The 17,195-nt window shown below is 40.2% G+C and overlaps 1 protein-coding gene across 3 annotated transcripts; it reads right to left on the minus strand.

Annotated features, from left to right (window-relative positions):
- Nucleotides 1–360: 360 nt before the first annotated feature.
- On the minus strand, nt 361–15,375 carry cdhr5-rs (cadherin-related family member 5, related sequence). 3 transcript variants are annotated; one of them, XM_084345214.1, is made up of 16 exons: nt 15,270–15,375; nt 13,320–13,415; nt 11,273–11,481; nt 9,933–9,989; nt 9,736–9,828; nt 9,528–9,614; nt 9,338–9,448; nt 9,076–9,240; nt 8,741–8,831; nt 8,439–8,548; nt 8,155–8,355; nt 7,956–8,078; nt 6,216–6,294; nt 5,258–5,454; nt 4,588–4,645; nt 1,495–1,524 (listed from the first exon to the last, which is right to left on the minus strand). In XM_084345214.1, exons 2-15 carry the CDS (start codon nt 13,384–13,386, stop codon nt 4,589–4,591), a joined length of 1,647 nt encoding a protein of 548 aa, XP_084201340.1. In that variant the 5' UTR covers nt 13,387–13,415; nt 15,270–15,375; the 3' UTR covers nt 1,495–1,524; nt 4,588. The 3 variants fall into 3 exon arrangements, with proteins under 3 accessions (XP_084201338.1, XP_084201339.1, XP_084201340.1); XM_084345212.1 differs by lacking the exon at nt 4,588–4,645 and having other exon boundaries at nt 361–1,524; nt 13,320–13,413; XM_084345213.1 differs by lacking the exon at nt 4,588–4,645 and having other exon boundaries at nt 361–1,524; nt 8,439–8,545.
- Between the last annotated feature and the right edge of the window lie 1,820 nt (nt 15,376–17,195).

The raw sequence follows: 17,195 nt of genomic DNA on the forward strand, positions 1-17,195 counted from the left end.
TTATGATTGAAGAGTTAAAATATGTCCACAGTGTTTGACTGTGACCAGCAGGGGGAGCTATTGGACTGCTGGATGCTGATGTGTTGTGTTTGATTATTCACTCCTGTCACCATCAGTGAAGATATAAACTGCTTCTGTTGTTATGAAACTGTGACAGCAGGCAGACGACAGGAAGTGACTCACACTGGAGATGTTGTGTTTTATGATTGATTCAAGAAGAAACAAAGAAAACCAGAAACAGTTTTAGTTTGAATGTGTCGATTGAGAAGAAAATCTGTTTTTAACCCTAAACCTTTTAAACACTTGAATAATTTTGACTCCTCCTGAATGAATAACAGAGTGTGTGAGTTAAACAGTCAGTTTCTGTTCAGCGGATTTAAACCTGTTACCAGGTGAAGTGGTCCACACAGGTACAGGTTCAAGTGGAAGAACTGATCAAACATGGAGACCTCCTGAAGTCATTAAGGATGTTTTAAAGACTTTTATGACATTTTTATTTTTCAGTTTAAGATGTTTGAGTTTAATAACCGATCACATCTGATCACCACAGCCTTCACTGATAAACACAGCTGATCAATAAAGTTATGAAGGATCAATAATTAAACATGTTCATCACACTGACTTTATTACTGCAGAGACTTTTACTAAAAATAAAATCTAATATCAGATTGATCAGTTCAATGATTTGTTCAAATTAAATTCACACATCAAAATATGTCATCAATTATTTTTGATCAATGACGAGGAAAAAAGAACAATTCCACATTAATATTTTTAACAATTGAGTTTTCCAACAGCACTTCCAACGTCTCAAACACACGAACAACACGATCAATACAGATGATCTGTGAACACATGCACTGAAACATGTTTATACATGAAGAAAATATATTTATATTTATACTGATTATTTATGAACTGTATTCATCTTTAACATTGTTTTAAATGTGTTCACACTGGCTGTTTGTAGATTTTTTATTGATCAATTAATTGATCAATGAGACTGATTTCTGTCCATCAACGTGAAAATAAACAACAAGAGAAAGTAAACATGATTCAAGACTCTGGTCAACTGTTTGTTTCTGCTCTGTGATTGGCTCTTCAGACACCCGTCAGATTGATTGTTCTGCTCTGTGATTGACTCTTCAGACTGATCACAGAGACCGTCTACCTGTACGGGTCCTCTGACTCCTCTGATTGGTTTGTTTTCATTTTGTTGTCTCTCTGAAGAGTCTCTGCTGTGATGTCATCACCTGTGGACACACCTGTGGACTCAGCTGCTCTGAGGGTTTCGATGGGTCCTTCAGGTTTTTCTAGGACAGGAAACAGATGAGACTGCTGTCTGGCTCTTCCTCCAGGATCACTGATGATGTTTGATGATGATGATAATGAAGGAGGAGGAAGCTGAGAGTGTCTCCGGGTGTAGACTCCATGTCTGCCGTGTGAAGAAGACTCATACTGATGGCTGAAAGCTCTGGAGTATGAAGACTCGTCTGTGGAGAAGACCGGTCGACTGGAGCTAACCTGTCAGAGACAACAGTTTGATTCAGCTTCACTTTGTTTTCCCACACACCCTGAACGTCTCATCCAACCACTGGACATGAAGATGTACCACAGGAGGCGAACCAGCTTAAGATCGCCACCTGGTGGTCGACTGCAGTACACGTCATAAACTTCAGTTTATACTGTTCTGACTTCAGTTTATACTGTTCATAACTTCAGTATATACTGTTCTAACTTCAGTATATACTGTTCTGACTTCAGTTTATAGGCTACTGTTCATAACTTCAGTATACACTGTTCTAACTTCTGTTCTGACTTCAGTATATACTGTTCTAGCTTCAGTTTTTTACTGTTCATAACTTCAGTATATACTGTTCTAACTTCAGTATATACTGTTCTGACTTCAGTTTATAGGCTACTGTTCATAACTTCAGTATATACTCTTCATAACTTCAGTTTATACTGTTCTGATTTCAGTTTATACTGTTCATAACTTCAGTTTATACTGTTCATAACTTCAGTTTATACTGTTCCAAACTTCAGTATACACTGTTCATAACTTCAGTATACACTGTTCATAACTTCAGTTTATACCGTTCTAACTTCAGTTTATACCGTTCATAACTTCAGTATATACTGTTCATAACTTCAGTTTATACTGTTCCAACTTCAGTTTATACCGTTCATAACTTCACTTTATACTGTTCCAACTTCAGTTTATACCGTTCATAACTTAAGTTTATACTGTTCCAACTTCAGTTTATACTGTTCCTGACTTCAGTTTATACTGTTCTAACTTCAGTTTATTCTGTTCATAACTTCAGTTTATACTGTTCATGATCAGTTTATACTGTTCTGACTTCAGTTTATACTGTTCTGATTTCAGTTTATACTGTTCATAACTTCAGTTTATACTGTTCATAACTTCAGTTTATACTGTTCTGATTTCAGTTTATACTGTTCTGATTTCAGTTTATACTGTTCTAACTTCAGTTTATACCGTTCATAACTTCAGTTTATACTGTTCCAACTTCAGTTTATACCGTTCATAACTTCAGTTTATACTGTTCCAACTTCAGTTTATACTGTTCATAACTTCAGTTTATACCGTTCATAACTTCAGTTTAAACTGTTCCAACTTCAGTTTATACTGTTCATGATCAGTTTATACTGTACCAACTTCAGTTTATATTGTTTCTGACTTCAGTTTATACTGTTTCTGACTTCAGTTTATACTGTTCATAACTTCAGTTTATACTGTTCTAACTTCAGTATATACTGTTCATAACTTCAGTTTATACTGTTCTGATTTCAGTTTATACTGTTCTGATTTCAGTTTATACTGTTCATAACTTCAGTTTATACTGTTTCTGACTTCAGTTTATACTGTTCATAACTTCAGTTTATACTGTTTCTAACTTCAGTATATACTGTTCTGACTTCAGTTTATACTGTTCTAACTTCAGTTTATACTGTTCTAACTTCAGTTTATACCGTTCATAACTTCAGTTTATACTGTTCCAACTTCAGTTTATACTGTTCATAACTTCAGTTTATACTGTTCTAACTTCAGTATATACTGTTCATAACTTCAGTTTATACTGTTCTGATTTCAGTTTATACTGTTCTGATTTCAGTTTATACTGTTCATAACTTCAGTTTATACTGTTTCTGACTTCAGTTTATACTGTTCATAACTTCAGTTTATACTGTTTTTAACTTCAGTATATACTGTTCTGACTTCAGTTTATACTGTTCTAACTTCAGTTTATACCGTTCATAACTTCAGTTTATACTGTTCCAACTTCAGTTTATACCGTTCATAACTTCAGTTTATACTGTTCCAACTTCAGTTTATACTGTTCATAACTTCAGTTTATACCGTTCATAACTTCAGTTTATACCGTTCATAACTTCAGTTTATACTGTTCCAACTTCAGTTTATACCGTTCATAACTTCAGTTTATACTGTTCCAACTTCAGTTTATACTGTTCATGATCAGTTTATACTGTACCAACTTCAGTTTATATTGTTTCTGACTTCAGTTTATACTGTTTCTGACTTCAGTTTATACTGTTTCTGACTTCAGTTTATACTGTTCATAACTTCAGTTTATACTGTTCTAACTTCAGTTTATACTGTTCTAACTTCAGTATATACTGTTCATAACTTCAGTTTATACTGTTCTGATTTCAGTTTATACTGTTCTGATTTCAGTTTATACTGTTCATAACTTCAGTTTATACTGTTTCTGACTTCAGTTTATACTGTTCATAACTTCAGTTTATACTGTTTCTAACTTCAGTATATACTGTTCTGACTTCAGTTTATACTGTTCTAACTTCAGTTTATACTGTTCTGATTTCAGTTTATACTGTTCATAACTTCAGTTTATACTGTTCTGATTTCAGTTTATACTGTTCTGATTTCAGTTTATACTGTTCATAACTTCAGTTTATACTGTTTCTGACTTCAGTTTATACTGTTCATAACTTCAGTTTATACTGTTTCTAACTTCAGTATATACTGTTCTGACTTCAGTTTATACTGTTCTAACTTCAGTTTATACTGTTCTGATTTCAGTTTATACTGTTCATAACTTCAGTTTATACTGTTTCTAACTTCAGTATATACTGTTCTGACTTCAGTTTATACTGTTCATAACTTCAGTATATACTGTTCATAACTTCAGTTTATACTGTTCTGATTTCAGTTTATACTGTTCATAACTTCAGTTTATACTGCTCTGATTTCAGTTTATACTGTTCATAACTTCAGTTTATACTGTTCATAACTTCAGTTTATACTGTTCTGATTTCAGTTTATACTGTTCATAACTTCAGTTTATACTGTTCATAACTTCAGTATATACTGTTCATAACTTCAGTTTATACTGTTCTGATTTCAGTTTATACTGTTCATAACTTCAGTTTATACTGTTCTGACTTCAGACTGAGCCTCGTCATAACTCAAGTTTTACAAAATTAAAGAAGTTTTGAACCAAACAAAGAAAAAAACTACTGACAACAAGAGCAAATATCAAGAAGGGATGCAACCATCATAACACAGAGCACCACCCTAACCTCATCCAGACGATGCTGAAGGTGGATGTTCATGATGACACAGAGCACCACAGAGAGGCTATAAACAGAAACACATTACAGGAAGTGCACACTGACTATCACAACATGACGACGGGAGAGCAGCTTTAAACTCACCGTCTGAAAGCAGAGCAGGCACTACAGAACAACACAGGAAGTGCAGACATCAGGTTGTTATAAACATTCATGAACCTACGTTGTGTCGTAAAGATGAGGTGACCTTGAACTGTACCCTAACCCTTAAAGCTTCAGTAACTGATGTCTTTGTTGTAACGTTGATGCTCTGATTGGAGTCATGTTTGTGTCTCCTGATGAGTCCAATGAGATAAACAACTGTCTCTTTAGCTGCTGAACGCTCCGCTGTGTTCACAGCTCGTCTCTGACTGTCTGTCTGCTGTTTGTAGTGTACACTGACTCTTTACGGCTTTTTCACTGAGAGCGCTGAGAATCAGAACAAATCAACAATGAGCTGAAAGTCTGTAAAAAAAACAAAAACTTTAGATTCAGCACCAGAGACACCAACTCGTCATCACACTGTCTATAAGATATTCATCAGAGATGCTTTATGTTTGTACAGAAAAACTGCACACCTGAAACCAACAAACATCTTAAATATGTCGGCAGGTGATAGTGTAAGAGTTTAAGTTTGTACCACGTTGGGATGTTTTCCAAGGGCGATGGCTGCGTGTTCATCAGTGTTTGTTTGTCGCTGTCGTCTCCTGGCGGTTCGAAGCAGCAGAAACAAAACCGATGATAGAAACAACAGCAGGATCATCGCTGCAATTCCTCCTGCCAGCCTGCTGTCCACATCTCCAAACAACTGCTGCTCAGTGAACGCACCATGAGGGACTGAAAAGAAGAAAATTAATGTCAGTGAACGCACCATGGGTGACTGAAAACAGGACAGAGTAAATGTCAGTGGACGCACCACAAGGGTCTGAAAACATGACCGAGTAAATGTCAGCGAACGCACCACGAGGGACTGAAAACAGGACAGAGTTAATGTCAGTGAACGCACCACGAGTGACTGAAAAGAAGAAAATGAATGTCAGTGAAAGCACCACGAGGGACTTACAAGACGAAAATGAATGTCAGTGAACGTACCACGAGGGACTGAAAACAGGACCAAGTTAATGTCAGTGAACTCACCACGAGGGACTGAAAACAGGACCGAGTTAATTTCAGTGAACGCACCACGAGTGACTGAAAATGGGACCGAGTTAATGTCGGTGAACGCACCACGAGTGGCTGAAAACAGGACCGAGTTAATGTCGGTGAATCATAAGTCATAATGAATAAATCCATTTAGAACCAAAAACGCCTCAGGTCATCATGATGTGTTCAAGTTTTCTCTGTGAATGAGAGAGTCTGCCATCCTGCTGAGTGTTTGTGTTTCTAACGAGGCTCTTATCTCATTAATGAAACAGATGACTGATCAGTTTGTGATCAATTAGTATTCAGTGGAGCAGAAGACCTCTGACAGCCCCCCTCCCCCCCTCACTTTACAACCCACTGCTCCTCCGTGTGTGTGTGTGTGTGTGTGTGTGTGTGTGTGTGTGTGTGTGTGTGTGAGATTAGTCCAAGTTACTTCCTTCTGTTGGTGTTCTCACCTTGTTGTCCTCGCTGCAGGACTTCAATGTCCACTGAAGCTGAAACTTCTTCTCCTGATTCTTCATCTCTGGCTACTACCTGCTGAGTCACAGACATCATCGTGTACAATCACGTGTTAATGTGTTCAAGTTGACTATCGATTGTTCGTGTTAACAGCCTGCAGGATTATCACGTTATGGTCATCAGGATCAATAATGAGGTAATGTGTTCAACAACATCAGAGATCAAACATCAGAAACATGAAAAAAACGCTTTGTGGAACCCTGGCTTTGTATATCCCTGGCTTTGTTGGATATTACCTTTTGTAGTAGTTTTATTTCCTTCAACCAAATGTGAACCACAGAGCTGTCAGATCAGAAATCAGTCAGTTGAAGAATACTGCAATACTGTAGTACTGTTGTACAGGCAGTACTACCTGAGTGATACTGCATTATTGTGGTACCATGGTATAGGGCTGGGCGATACGGCCAAAACTGTTATCATGAAATGTTTTTTTATATTGATTGATGTCGATAATTATCACGATATACAGTATATTTAACAATAATAATGTTGAATTGACAGTTTTTTCCCTAGGACGGAACCCAAAACAAACCAGAAGGTTAATTATGGTTTATAAAATACAATTATTTATTGTCAGAATGAATAGGTGACAAACATTCAACAGAACCAACCAACCAAATGGCTTTATGTTAAACACTGAACAAATAAAATGATGAATATGTTCAACAAATTGTTTGTCTCTAACGTGTCTCAAACATTTTAGAGGTAGTATACTGAACTGAACATTGATTTAAGAAAATAAAATACAAAGGTAAATGTTGAGGATGATTATGCTCCTGTATTCTTTGAATATTGCACATTCTTGAGCTTGCAGGGTTAGGTAATTGTTCAGTTCAGCTTTAATGCCTCCTGTTCTGTAAGACCTGATGTGGCTCGGACGTGCAACCAGACCACATATCAGCGGTGACATATCTGAGCTGCTCCAACTTTACCCTACACTCTGCATAGAGCTGATTATTCAACCGTGCTTATAGGCATCATATGTTTAGCAATACAGTACATCACTGCGCTGGTTCTGACTTTGTGTTGCTTGGGATTCTTCTCATGTGGGCTAACGGCTGAAAAAGCAGTGGCACCTGTTGGTTGTCGACCTGAAGTTTGACTAGTAGCAGCAGTGGGGCTGGGCTGTTGGCTAGTGGAGGGGAGGCTGACGCTAGCATGATAGCGCTAACTCATGCTTTCGGCGTACTGTTTGGGATGGTACCTTTTGAGATGATGGAAGAGGTTGGTGGTGTTTACAGTTCTGCTGAGGACTGGTCGCCGACACATTTTGTACCTAATGCTGGTCTGTCCTTTGTCAGACTTCAGGTAGCCGAACTATTTCCAAATAACTGAAGTGGTATGACTTTTCTTCGGTACAATTTCTTCATCTTTGTCAGTTTCCTCGCACTTGGTTTCGCTCATTGTCTTGTGTCGGCGAGACACACAGGTGGTCACCATCATTCTGAGTTGTTGTGAGTGGGAGGGGCCGGAAACATGCATCAACCACATCTGTTTCTCTGCTGTGTGATTGGCTGTTGATGTAGTGTTTTCTAGGTAAAGGAAAACGGACTCAGAAATAACTACTAAAATAAATGTCATAAATTTCTCATTGTTATCGGGGAAAATTTTACCATGAAAATTATCGAGATCGTTTTATCACCCAGCCCTACCATGGTATAATAAAGGTAACCCACCTGAAGTATGTTTCTGGCGAAGGCGTGCAGCTGGTCCGTCCTAGCGATCAGAACCCCCCCTTGAGTGACTTGGTACAGTCCAGATGGAGGATGGAGGGAGTAGTGGATGTTTGGATTCCGGCCCTGTGATTGGACAGCAATGATGACTCACCAGGTGTCATACAGGTTATAAAACAGGTAGAGCAGCAGGTGTTCTTACATCAGGGAAGTCGCCGTCTGACACCTGGACCTGTAACACCTGGTTCCCATAGGTGGAGACGATGGAGGCGGGGCTAGAGCTCTGGATGATGAAACCTTTAAAGGTGGTTCTGTTGAAGACCGGAGGGAACATGTTCTCACTGAGAACTCTTATCAGAACCGACGCCACACTGTACTTCAGCCGGTCATTGGCCTGACACACCTGTGACACGAGGACAGGTGGATCGGACTCTTTGTTCTGCACTGTTGTTTAGTTGAACAGTAAACAGGAAGTTGTGCCGTTACCATGACGCTGAGTGTGAAGTTTGCCGCCAGCTGCTGGTCGTTCACAGGTCGGGTTAACCTGATCTCACCTGTCCTGTTGTTGATCTCAAACCTGCCCTGATCACCACCTGCTGACACACAAACACACCTGTACACACCTGTCCACAAGCACTGAATGTCTTTAAGTCCAGTATGAAGGTGAACCAGCTGTCTTCACCTCTCAGGTAGTTCTTCCTGCTGTCTGAGGAGTCATTGAAGTAGTTTTGTTGACTGCACAGTTAATGTGAGCTGTGTGTCACATGACAGGTTGTGTTACAACTGACCGGTAAGGATGGAGTAGACCAGAGGAGTGTTGATCCCTCTGTCTCCATCCTCTGCTCTGATTGGACCAGGAGAAAACTGCAGAACTGCGTCCTGAAACATAAAAAACAACTTTGTTTTCAGAAAACATGAACAGATGTAAACAGACGTGTATGACATTTAAAACCCTCAAAATAACAGGAACGTTCATCTGACATGATTTTACCTGAAAGAATCAAAACATCCCAACAGCTGTACACACCTGACTGTTTACCTGCTGTTTCGTGTGTGTGTGTGTGTGTGTGTGTGTGTGTGTGTGTGTGTGTGTGTGTGTGTGTGTGTGTGTGTGTGTGTGTACCTGCTGTTTGCGTGTGATGTTGGTGGTGTAGGTGGGGTTCATGCAGACAGGAACACCTGGAGAGACAGGAGTACAGGGCAGGAAGTGAGGGTACTGGTCGTCTCCGTCCTTGATGATCACCGTCAGAACAGCAGACGTGTTGAATTTCTCCACAGTGTTCGCTTCCTGTTCACATCATCAACAAAATAAAATGTCAGGACAGGACATTGTTTTAGAATCAGGCGTTTTAATAAAAAATAGTTTAAACCAGCCGGAGTGTTACCTGAGCCCAGATCAACACCTGCAGGTGAGTTCTGGTCTCGTAGTCCAGTGGTTTGTCCAGAACTACTTTTCCACTGTTGGGGAGATCGATCCTGAAGAACCAGGCATCACGCTGCAGGTGACAGGTGACAGGATATTGAGACATATAGGAGACACAGACAGAGGTGTGTGGACAGGCCTGAGGTCCTTACCGATGACTGATCAATGATGTAAGTGATCATGTCTCCATCAGCGTCGACAGCCTTCACAATGAAAACCACAGAGTTCACTGCTGTCAGCTGCACACAAAACACACTTTATTATAAAAGATATAAACACACCTTTTATATGGTCAGTTTTCTGACAGGTCATTTTCTATCTGAACAGAAAGAGAAGCGTTATCAGTTGGCCATGTTTTACCTCGCTGACAGTGAACGGCTGAATCGTCTCCTGCAGGAAGTTCGGTCTGTTGTCATTCTCGTTCACAATCTCCACCAGGATCCTGTACTGACTCTGAGGAACAAACACCACTTATATACTGCTGAGGACACCTGTTACTGTACGACAGGTGACCCACCTGTACGACAGGTGACTTACCTGTACAAGAGGTGACCTACCTGCATGACATCATCCTCATAACAGGTCAGCTCTGCTATCAGCATTGATCCCTGAACCTGCGAGACAAACACACACCTGATTCAAACATTTACTGCAGATTATGCAGGTGATATTAAACTGCAGCTGTAGTTCAGGTGAGATTAAGGGTTATAATTAAGGTTAGGGTGAGATATGTTAAAACTACAGGTGAAGTTCTGGTCTATTTCAGGTGTAGTTCAGTTGAGCTACAGGTGTAGATGTAGTTCATGTGTAGTTAAGGTGAAATTTAGGTGTAGTTCAGGTGAGATAAAAGTGTAGCTAAGGTGTGATACAGGTGTAGTTCAGGTGACATACAGCTGCAGTTCAGTGAGATTCAGGTGTAGTTCAGGTGAGATACAGCTGCAGTTCAGTGAGATACAGGTGTAATTCAGGTGAGATACAGGTGTAGGTCAGGTGAGATACAGGTGTAGTTCAGGTGTAGTTCAGTGAGATACAGGAGTAGGTCATTTACATTTAGGGCATTTAGCAGATGCTTTTGTCCAAAGCGACTTACAATAAGTACATTTGTCACAAGAAAGAAACTACAACATTTCATCATCGATAAAGTAAGAATGAAAAAATAGAAACGGTTTTTAAGCCCTCGTCTGAGCCAAGTAGCTGCTATTTATTAAGACACCTTAAGTACATAAGTGCTATGATTTAAGTGCTGAGGGTCAGAACATACAAGCGCATATACGTCTTTGTTTTTTTGGGGGGGGGGTTTTCAGGTTCAGGTGAGATACAGGTGTAGTTCAGGTGAGATACAGGTGCAGTTCAGGTGTAGTTCAGGTATTGTTCAAGTGAGATACAGGTGTAGTTCAGGTGAGATTAAACTACAGGTGAAATGTGTTTAAACTATAGGTGTAGTTCAGGTGAGATACAGGTGTGGTTCAGGTGAGATACAGGTGTAGTTCAGATGTAGTTCAGGTATTGTTCAGGTGAGATACAGGTGTAGTTCAGGTGAGATTAAACTACAGGTGAGATGTGTTTAAACTACAGGTGTAGTTCAGGTATAGTTCAGGTGAGATACAGGTGTAGTTCAGGTGAGATTAAACTACAGGTGAAATGTGTTTAAACTATAGGTGTAGTTCAGGTGAGATATAGGTATGATTCAGGTGAGATACAGGTGTAGTTCAAGTGAGTTACAGGTGTAGTTCATGTGTAGTCCAGTGAGTTACAGGTGTAGTTCAGGTGAGCTACAGCTGCAGTTCAGTGCGATACAGGTGTAGTTCAGGTGTAGTTCAGCTGAGATACAGCTGCAGTTCAGTGAGATACAGGTGTAGTTCAGTTGCAGTTCAGGTGTGTACTGATGCAGGTGTACCTCTCGGTCAAGTACTCTGGAGGCAGAGCTGTTCAGTCGGATGCTTCGACCCTCTAAGTAGAACCAGTCGGCATTGTCTCCGGTCAGACACAGGCGGACGGCACCCCCTCCTGGTTCTCCAGTGATACTGAGGGTGGAGATCAGCTGACCCGTCTGACTGTTCTCTCTGATCGACGCAAAGATGTCCGACCCGCCCAGACACAGACTGGCTGAGGAACAGTCAGATCTGTCTTTAGCACTGACTGAATGTGTGAGCAGGATCAATACTGCCTGTCAATCGTATTGAATCTTGTTCAGATGGTTTCTGGTTTTAGGTTCCAGGTACAGAAAACAACTGAAGAAAAACATTCTGTATCGTAGGCAGTTCTGAACTGAAGGAGCCTCTTGGATGAGAGGTTCAGTCAGAACTGAAGAAGCCAAACAAAGAGATGATGGAGGTATTTCATTGAAGCTCAAGGACTTTCATTTTCATAAAATGTATTTCTGTCTTTTGATTGGTTGCAGACAGTGGTGAAACACATATGAATGAGCAGAAACGATTAGCTAATTAATCAATTGTTTGGTTGATAGATTATTTAATGGAACAAGATGTTGATAATTGATGAATCTTTAAAACCTCACTTTCTTGGCTGTGTCACATCTTCAAGTTTAATTTCTCAGTAAACGGAATTTAATCAGATTGATCAATGAAATAACAGGTTTTACTGTTTGGTTATTATTTTATAGATTAAATTATTGATCAGTGCAGTTAATAATAAATTGGTTTGTCAGTCAGTGTGTTGGTTGGTGGGTTTGTTAGTTGGTTTGTCAGTTGGTTTGTGAAATGGTTGGTTGATTTATCTGTTGGTTTGTCAGTTGGTTTGTCAGTTAGTTTCTTGGTTTGTCGGTCAGTGGGTTTGTCAATCGGTTGGTTTGTTGGTTGGTTGGTTGGTTTGTCAGTTCGTTTGTTGGGTGTCGGTCAGTGGGTTTGTCGGTTGGTTGGTTTGTCCGTTCGTTTGTTGGGTGCGGTCAGTGGGTTTGTCGGTTGGTTGGTTTGTCAGTTGGTTTGTTGGGTGCGGTCAGTGGGTTTGTCGGTCGGTCGGTTGGTTTGTTGGTTTTTCAGTTTCTGCTCAGCTTCAGTCTGTAATGTTGAAAACTACAAACCAAGCCAGAAACCTTGGTGTAATCATGGACTCAGACCTGAATTTCAGCAGCCACATTAAGTCAATTACAAAGTCGGCCTACTATCATCTTAAAAATATACCCAGGATAAAAGGACTTATGTCTCGACAGGATTTGGAAAAACTTATCCATGCATTTATCTTCAGCAGACTCGACTACTGTAATGGTGTCTTTACAGGACTCTCTAAAAAATCCATCAAACAGCCGCAGCTGATTCAGAACGCTGCTGCTTGAGTCCTAACAAGAACCAAAAAAGTAGATCACATCACTCCAGTTCTCAGATCTTTACACTGGCTTCCTATCAGTCAAAGAATAGATTTCAAAATCCTGCCGTTGGTTTATAAAGCACTGAATGGTTTCGAGCCAAAATACATTTCTGATCTGCTGTCGGTTGGTTTGTTGGTTTTTCAGTTCTGGTATGTTGGCTGGTTTGTTTTGTTTTTTGGTGGGTTGGTTGACTTGCTGGTTAGTCGTTGGTCTGTTGGCTGGCTGGTTGGTTTGTCAGTTGGTTTTTCGGTTTTGGTTGGTTACATTTACATTTACATTTAGGGAATTTAGCAGACGCTTTTGTCCAAAGCAATTTACAATAAGTACTTTTTTCACAATGTAGGTTGGTTGGTTGGTTTGTTGGTTTGTTTTTTGGTTTGTCAGTTGGTGGGTTTGTTGGTTGGTTGACTTGTTGTTTTGTCGTTGGTCTGTTGGTTTGTCGGTTGGTTGGTTGGTTGGTTGGTTGGTTGGTCTGTTTGTTCATTTGTTGGTGTGTGTGTTTGTTAGGTTGGTCAGTCTACAATATTTTCTCATGAATAATTTGTTCTTTGTTGATGCTTGTCTCACACAGACACAGACACACACACACACACACACACACACATACACTGGCTCTTACCTGTAACAACATGATAAGACAACCTGAGAGCCACCTGCCAGATCAGCAGCCTGCAGGGTCTCAACATCTTCCTCTACCTGCTCCACCTTCACACCTGTAGATCAACAACAGGTCAACAATTACTCATGTTAACGTTGTTTAAGTGTTACAACAGTGTTGCTGAACTCTGAGCTGCTGTTTGAACTCTGACCGTCTGTCCACCAACTGAAACTGGGATCGTCTCCTGACTGAGACCTGAGATTTTAGGATTCATCTTCATATATTTGGAAGACCAAAGAACTTTGTTTGTTTGAAGTATTTGTATTGTAGTAAACTGATAACTGTTGTGTTGACGACACAGTTGATTAATTAAAAGAAACTTCAGTCTGTGATGATCCATCAATGGTTACAGTCATTTTTTTCTCTTCTGCTGTCAGATTTTCTATGTTTTATCAAAACTGAATCTTTGTTGTTCAAACAAAACAAAATGTCTGAGAATGTTTATTAAATTGAGTAATGAATGAATCTTGAATGAAGATAACGAAGAAGTCATGACTGCAGTTTGTTGTAGAAACACGTGGAGGTCAAAGAGAACGGACCTCAGAGCAGATTAACAACCAAACACATGATGTGTCATGATTTATTCATGAGGACGCAAGCAGACTGAAAACAACTGAGTCATACTAATGATGTCAGAGGGTCACATGACACACTCAAAGGTCCAGCATGGAAACCCCTTTTTAATGATGAGATGAAACATTAAAGCAGGTCCTCAGTCTGTCCACTTTGACTTTGAAAGTCACAACATCTACAGGAAGTCTGTTCATCCTGAACAGCAGTCCCTCCTCATATTTCCAACTTTTCCCCCTCAAATGGTTGTTCTGTGATTATTAGTGAGAATAGAGGGTCTGAAGACAGAAGGTGAGCTTATCATAAACACAAGTTTAGGTTATTCAGCCATAAATGTTTTTACTTTAAAACATGACCTGATGAAGACATGACCTGATGAAGACATGCCCTGATGAAGACATGACCTGATGAAGACATGCCCTGATGAAGTCATGACCTGATGAACACATGACCTGATGAAGACATGTCCTGATGAAGACATGCCCTGATGAAGTCATGACCTGATAATGAAGTGACCTGACGAAGACATGCCCTGATGAAGACATGTCCTGATGAAGACATGCCCTGATGAAGACGTGACTTCATGAAGACATGGCCTGATGAAGACATGCCCTGATGAAGACATGACTTCGAGAAGACATGGCCTGATGAAGACATGGCCTGATGAAGTCATGACCTGATGAACACATGACCTGATGAAGACATGACCTGATAATGACATGACTTGACGAAGACATGACATGACCTGATGAAGTCATGACCTGATAAAGACATGCCCTGACGAAGACGTGACCTGACGAAGACGTGACTTGACGAAGACATGTCCTGATGAAGTCATGACCTGATGAAGATATTATCTGATGAAGTCATGAACTCATGAACACATGACTTGATGAAAACATGACTTGATGAAGACATGACTTGATGAAGACATGGCCTGATGAAGACATGAGAAAGACAAAAGGCCGGTCCGACGTCATGATTGGTCACAGCAGCTCGTTAATCTGAGTCAGTGTGAGTTTCACAGACAGGATTTAATGTGGGATTAAACAGGACTGTTTCAGTGGATTGTGACACGTGTTCATATTATTATGTCCACCACAGTTTGGTAAAGAGTGCCATGAATAAATAAATAATAATAAATAACAATAATAATAATATAATAATAAATAATATGTGTGTGTGTGTGTGTGTGTCTGATGTCAGCTGACTGTTGTAAAGTCCTCAGTTCTCAGGTGGTTTCACGTCTTCAGAAGAACATACGAACACACGACACCTCCCCTTGTTCACTCACCTGAACATGAATACAAACATGAATAAAATAATCTATAGACCACTCACCTCTCTCTGCTGTAGGTCTACAGACGGTCAGTGTCTCTCGCCCACGGCCTCATGTTGTTTCAGTTTATTGTTCCGTTTATTTTCCTCCGAGAGAACAGAGACCAGCTTGTCACTGTGTGTGTGTGTGTGTGTGTGTGTGTGTGTGTGTGTGTGTGTGTGTGTGTGTGTGTGTGTGTGTGAGAGAGAGAGAGCATTAGCCGGGCTTACAAAGCATTAATGAGGATAAGTAGGCCAACATGCTGCAGGACTTTAAACCAACAGGAGGCCTGTTAGTTCGACCTGCTGCTCAGTCAGAGGAAGTATTTACTGAAGTACTAATACTACACTGTTAAAGTACAGAAGTATTTACTGAAGTACTAATACCACACTGTTAAAGCAGAGAAGTATTTACTGAAGTACTAATACCACACTGTTAAAGAACAGAAGTATTTACTGAAGTACAAGTACAAATACAAATGTGTTTCAGTCTTGGGAGTTAAAATGTGGAATAAGCTCAGTGATTAGTTGGAGACACGTAGTTCTGTGTTGAGTTTTAAGAAAGCCTTGAAATGTAAAATAATGAAAAATTATAAAATACAGTAACGATTACCTTCATCTTATTATTTTGGATTGTTGACATTCTAGGTAATTTAATTTCATAGAATGTAAAGGATAGGCAAATATAAGCCTTTGGCTTCAGCCTATTCCCTTTTCGGTCACTGTATGATATTTTTTGTGTGTGTGTGTGTGTATGGTTGTAATTGTGTATAATATGTGCTGGCTAAATTGTTCACACAAAAGGGTTGATTTTGATATTGGTGTTGTATGACCGAAATAAACAAATTTCATTCATTCATTCAAGTACTAATACCACACTGTTAAAGAACAGAATATTTACCGAAGTACTAATACCACGCTGTTAAAGAACAGACGTATTTACTGAAGTACTAGTCTGTTTCATGACTCTCACAAGACAAAAAAGAATAAAGGTTTATTTGACGCTCATTTCTCTTTATGCTACATAAGAAAATATATTTTATGGAGGATGAATGGAAGAGTAATGAAGCTGCTCTGTAGTCTGGTGGTACAGCAGCAGATACTTCTGAATGTGTTGTCAGGCGGCAGCAGGGTGAACAGACTGTGTCTGGGTGGGTGTAGTCTTGTTGTATCTCTGGACTCTGCAGACATTTACATTTAGGACATTTAGCAGACGCTTTTGTCCAAAGTGACTTACAATAAGTACATTTGTCACAAGAAAGAAACAGTGCATAACAGTGGTAAGAGAATCCATAAGATGTGATTGCACAGCCTAGTGATCTAGTGTATAGTGAAAACAGAAGTGGAGAGGAGGATTTGTGGTTGACTGTGTCAAACGCAGAAGATAGGTTGAGGAGGATGAGTGGGACGAGGCTCTGGAGGCAAGGAGCAACTCAGTCACTGTGAGGAGGGCCGTCTCAGTGGAGTGAGCGGTCCTGAAGCCTGACTGATGGAGGTCGAAGGAGGTCGTTTTGTGAAAGGTAGGAGGACAGTTGGTTGTAGACGGTGCGTTCCAGGGTTTTAGAGAGGAACGAAAGAAGAGATACAGGTCTGTAGTTTTGGATGTCAGCTGAGTCTAGGTCGGGTTTCTTTAGGAGTGGCTTTACTGTAGGTGTTTTAAAGGAGCTGGAATACAGCCTGAAGTGAGGGAGGAGTTGGTGGTGGTGAGGAAAGGCAAGATATCTTGTGAGATGTCTTCGAGAAGAGAGGAGGGAATCGGGTCAAGGGAACAGGTGGTGGCACGGTTAGATGTAACTAGTGTGTGAACATCTTCAGAGAGAGAGAGAGGGCTGAAGCAGGTAAGGCCATCTGAGGTGAGGGATGGGGGAGGTGCTTCCTGGATGGGCATAGGAGTAAATGAGGAGCTGATGTCTTTTACTTGGGGCTGGAGGGGTGAGGTGGGAAGAGAAC

This window comes from Pagrus pagrus (genome assembly GCF_965226575.1).
Source record: "Pagrus pagrus genome assembly, chromosome: 23".
Classification (NCBI taxonomy): Eukaryota; Metazoa; Chordata; class Actinopteri; order Spariformes; family Sparidae; genus Pagrus; species Pagrus pagrus.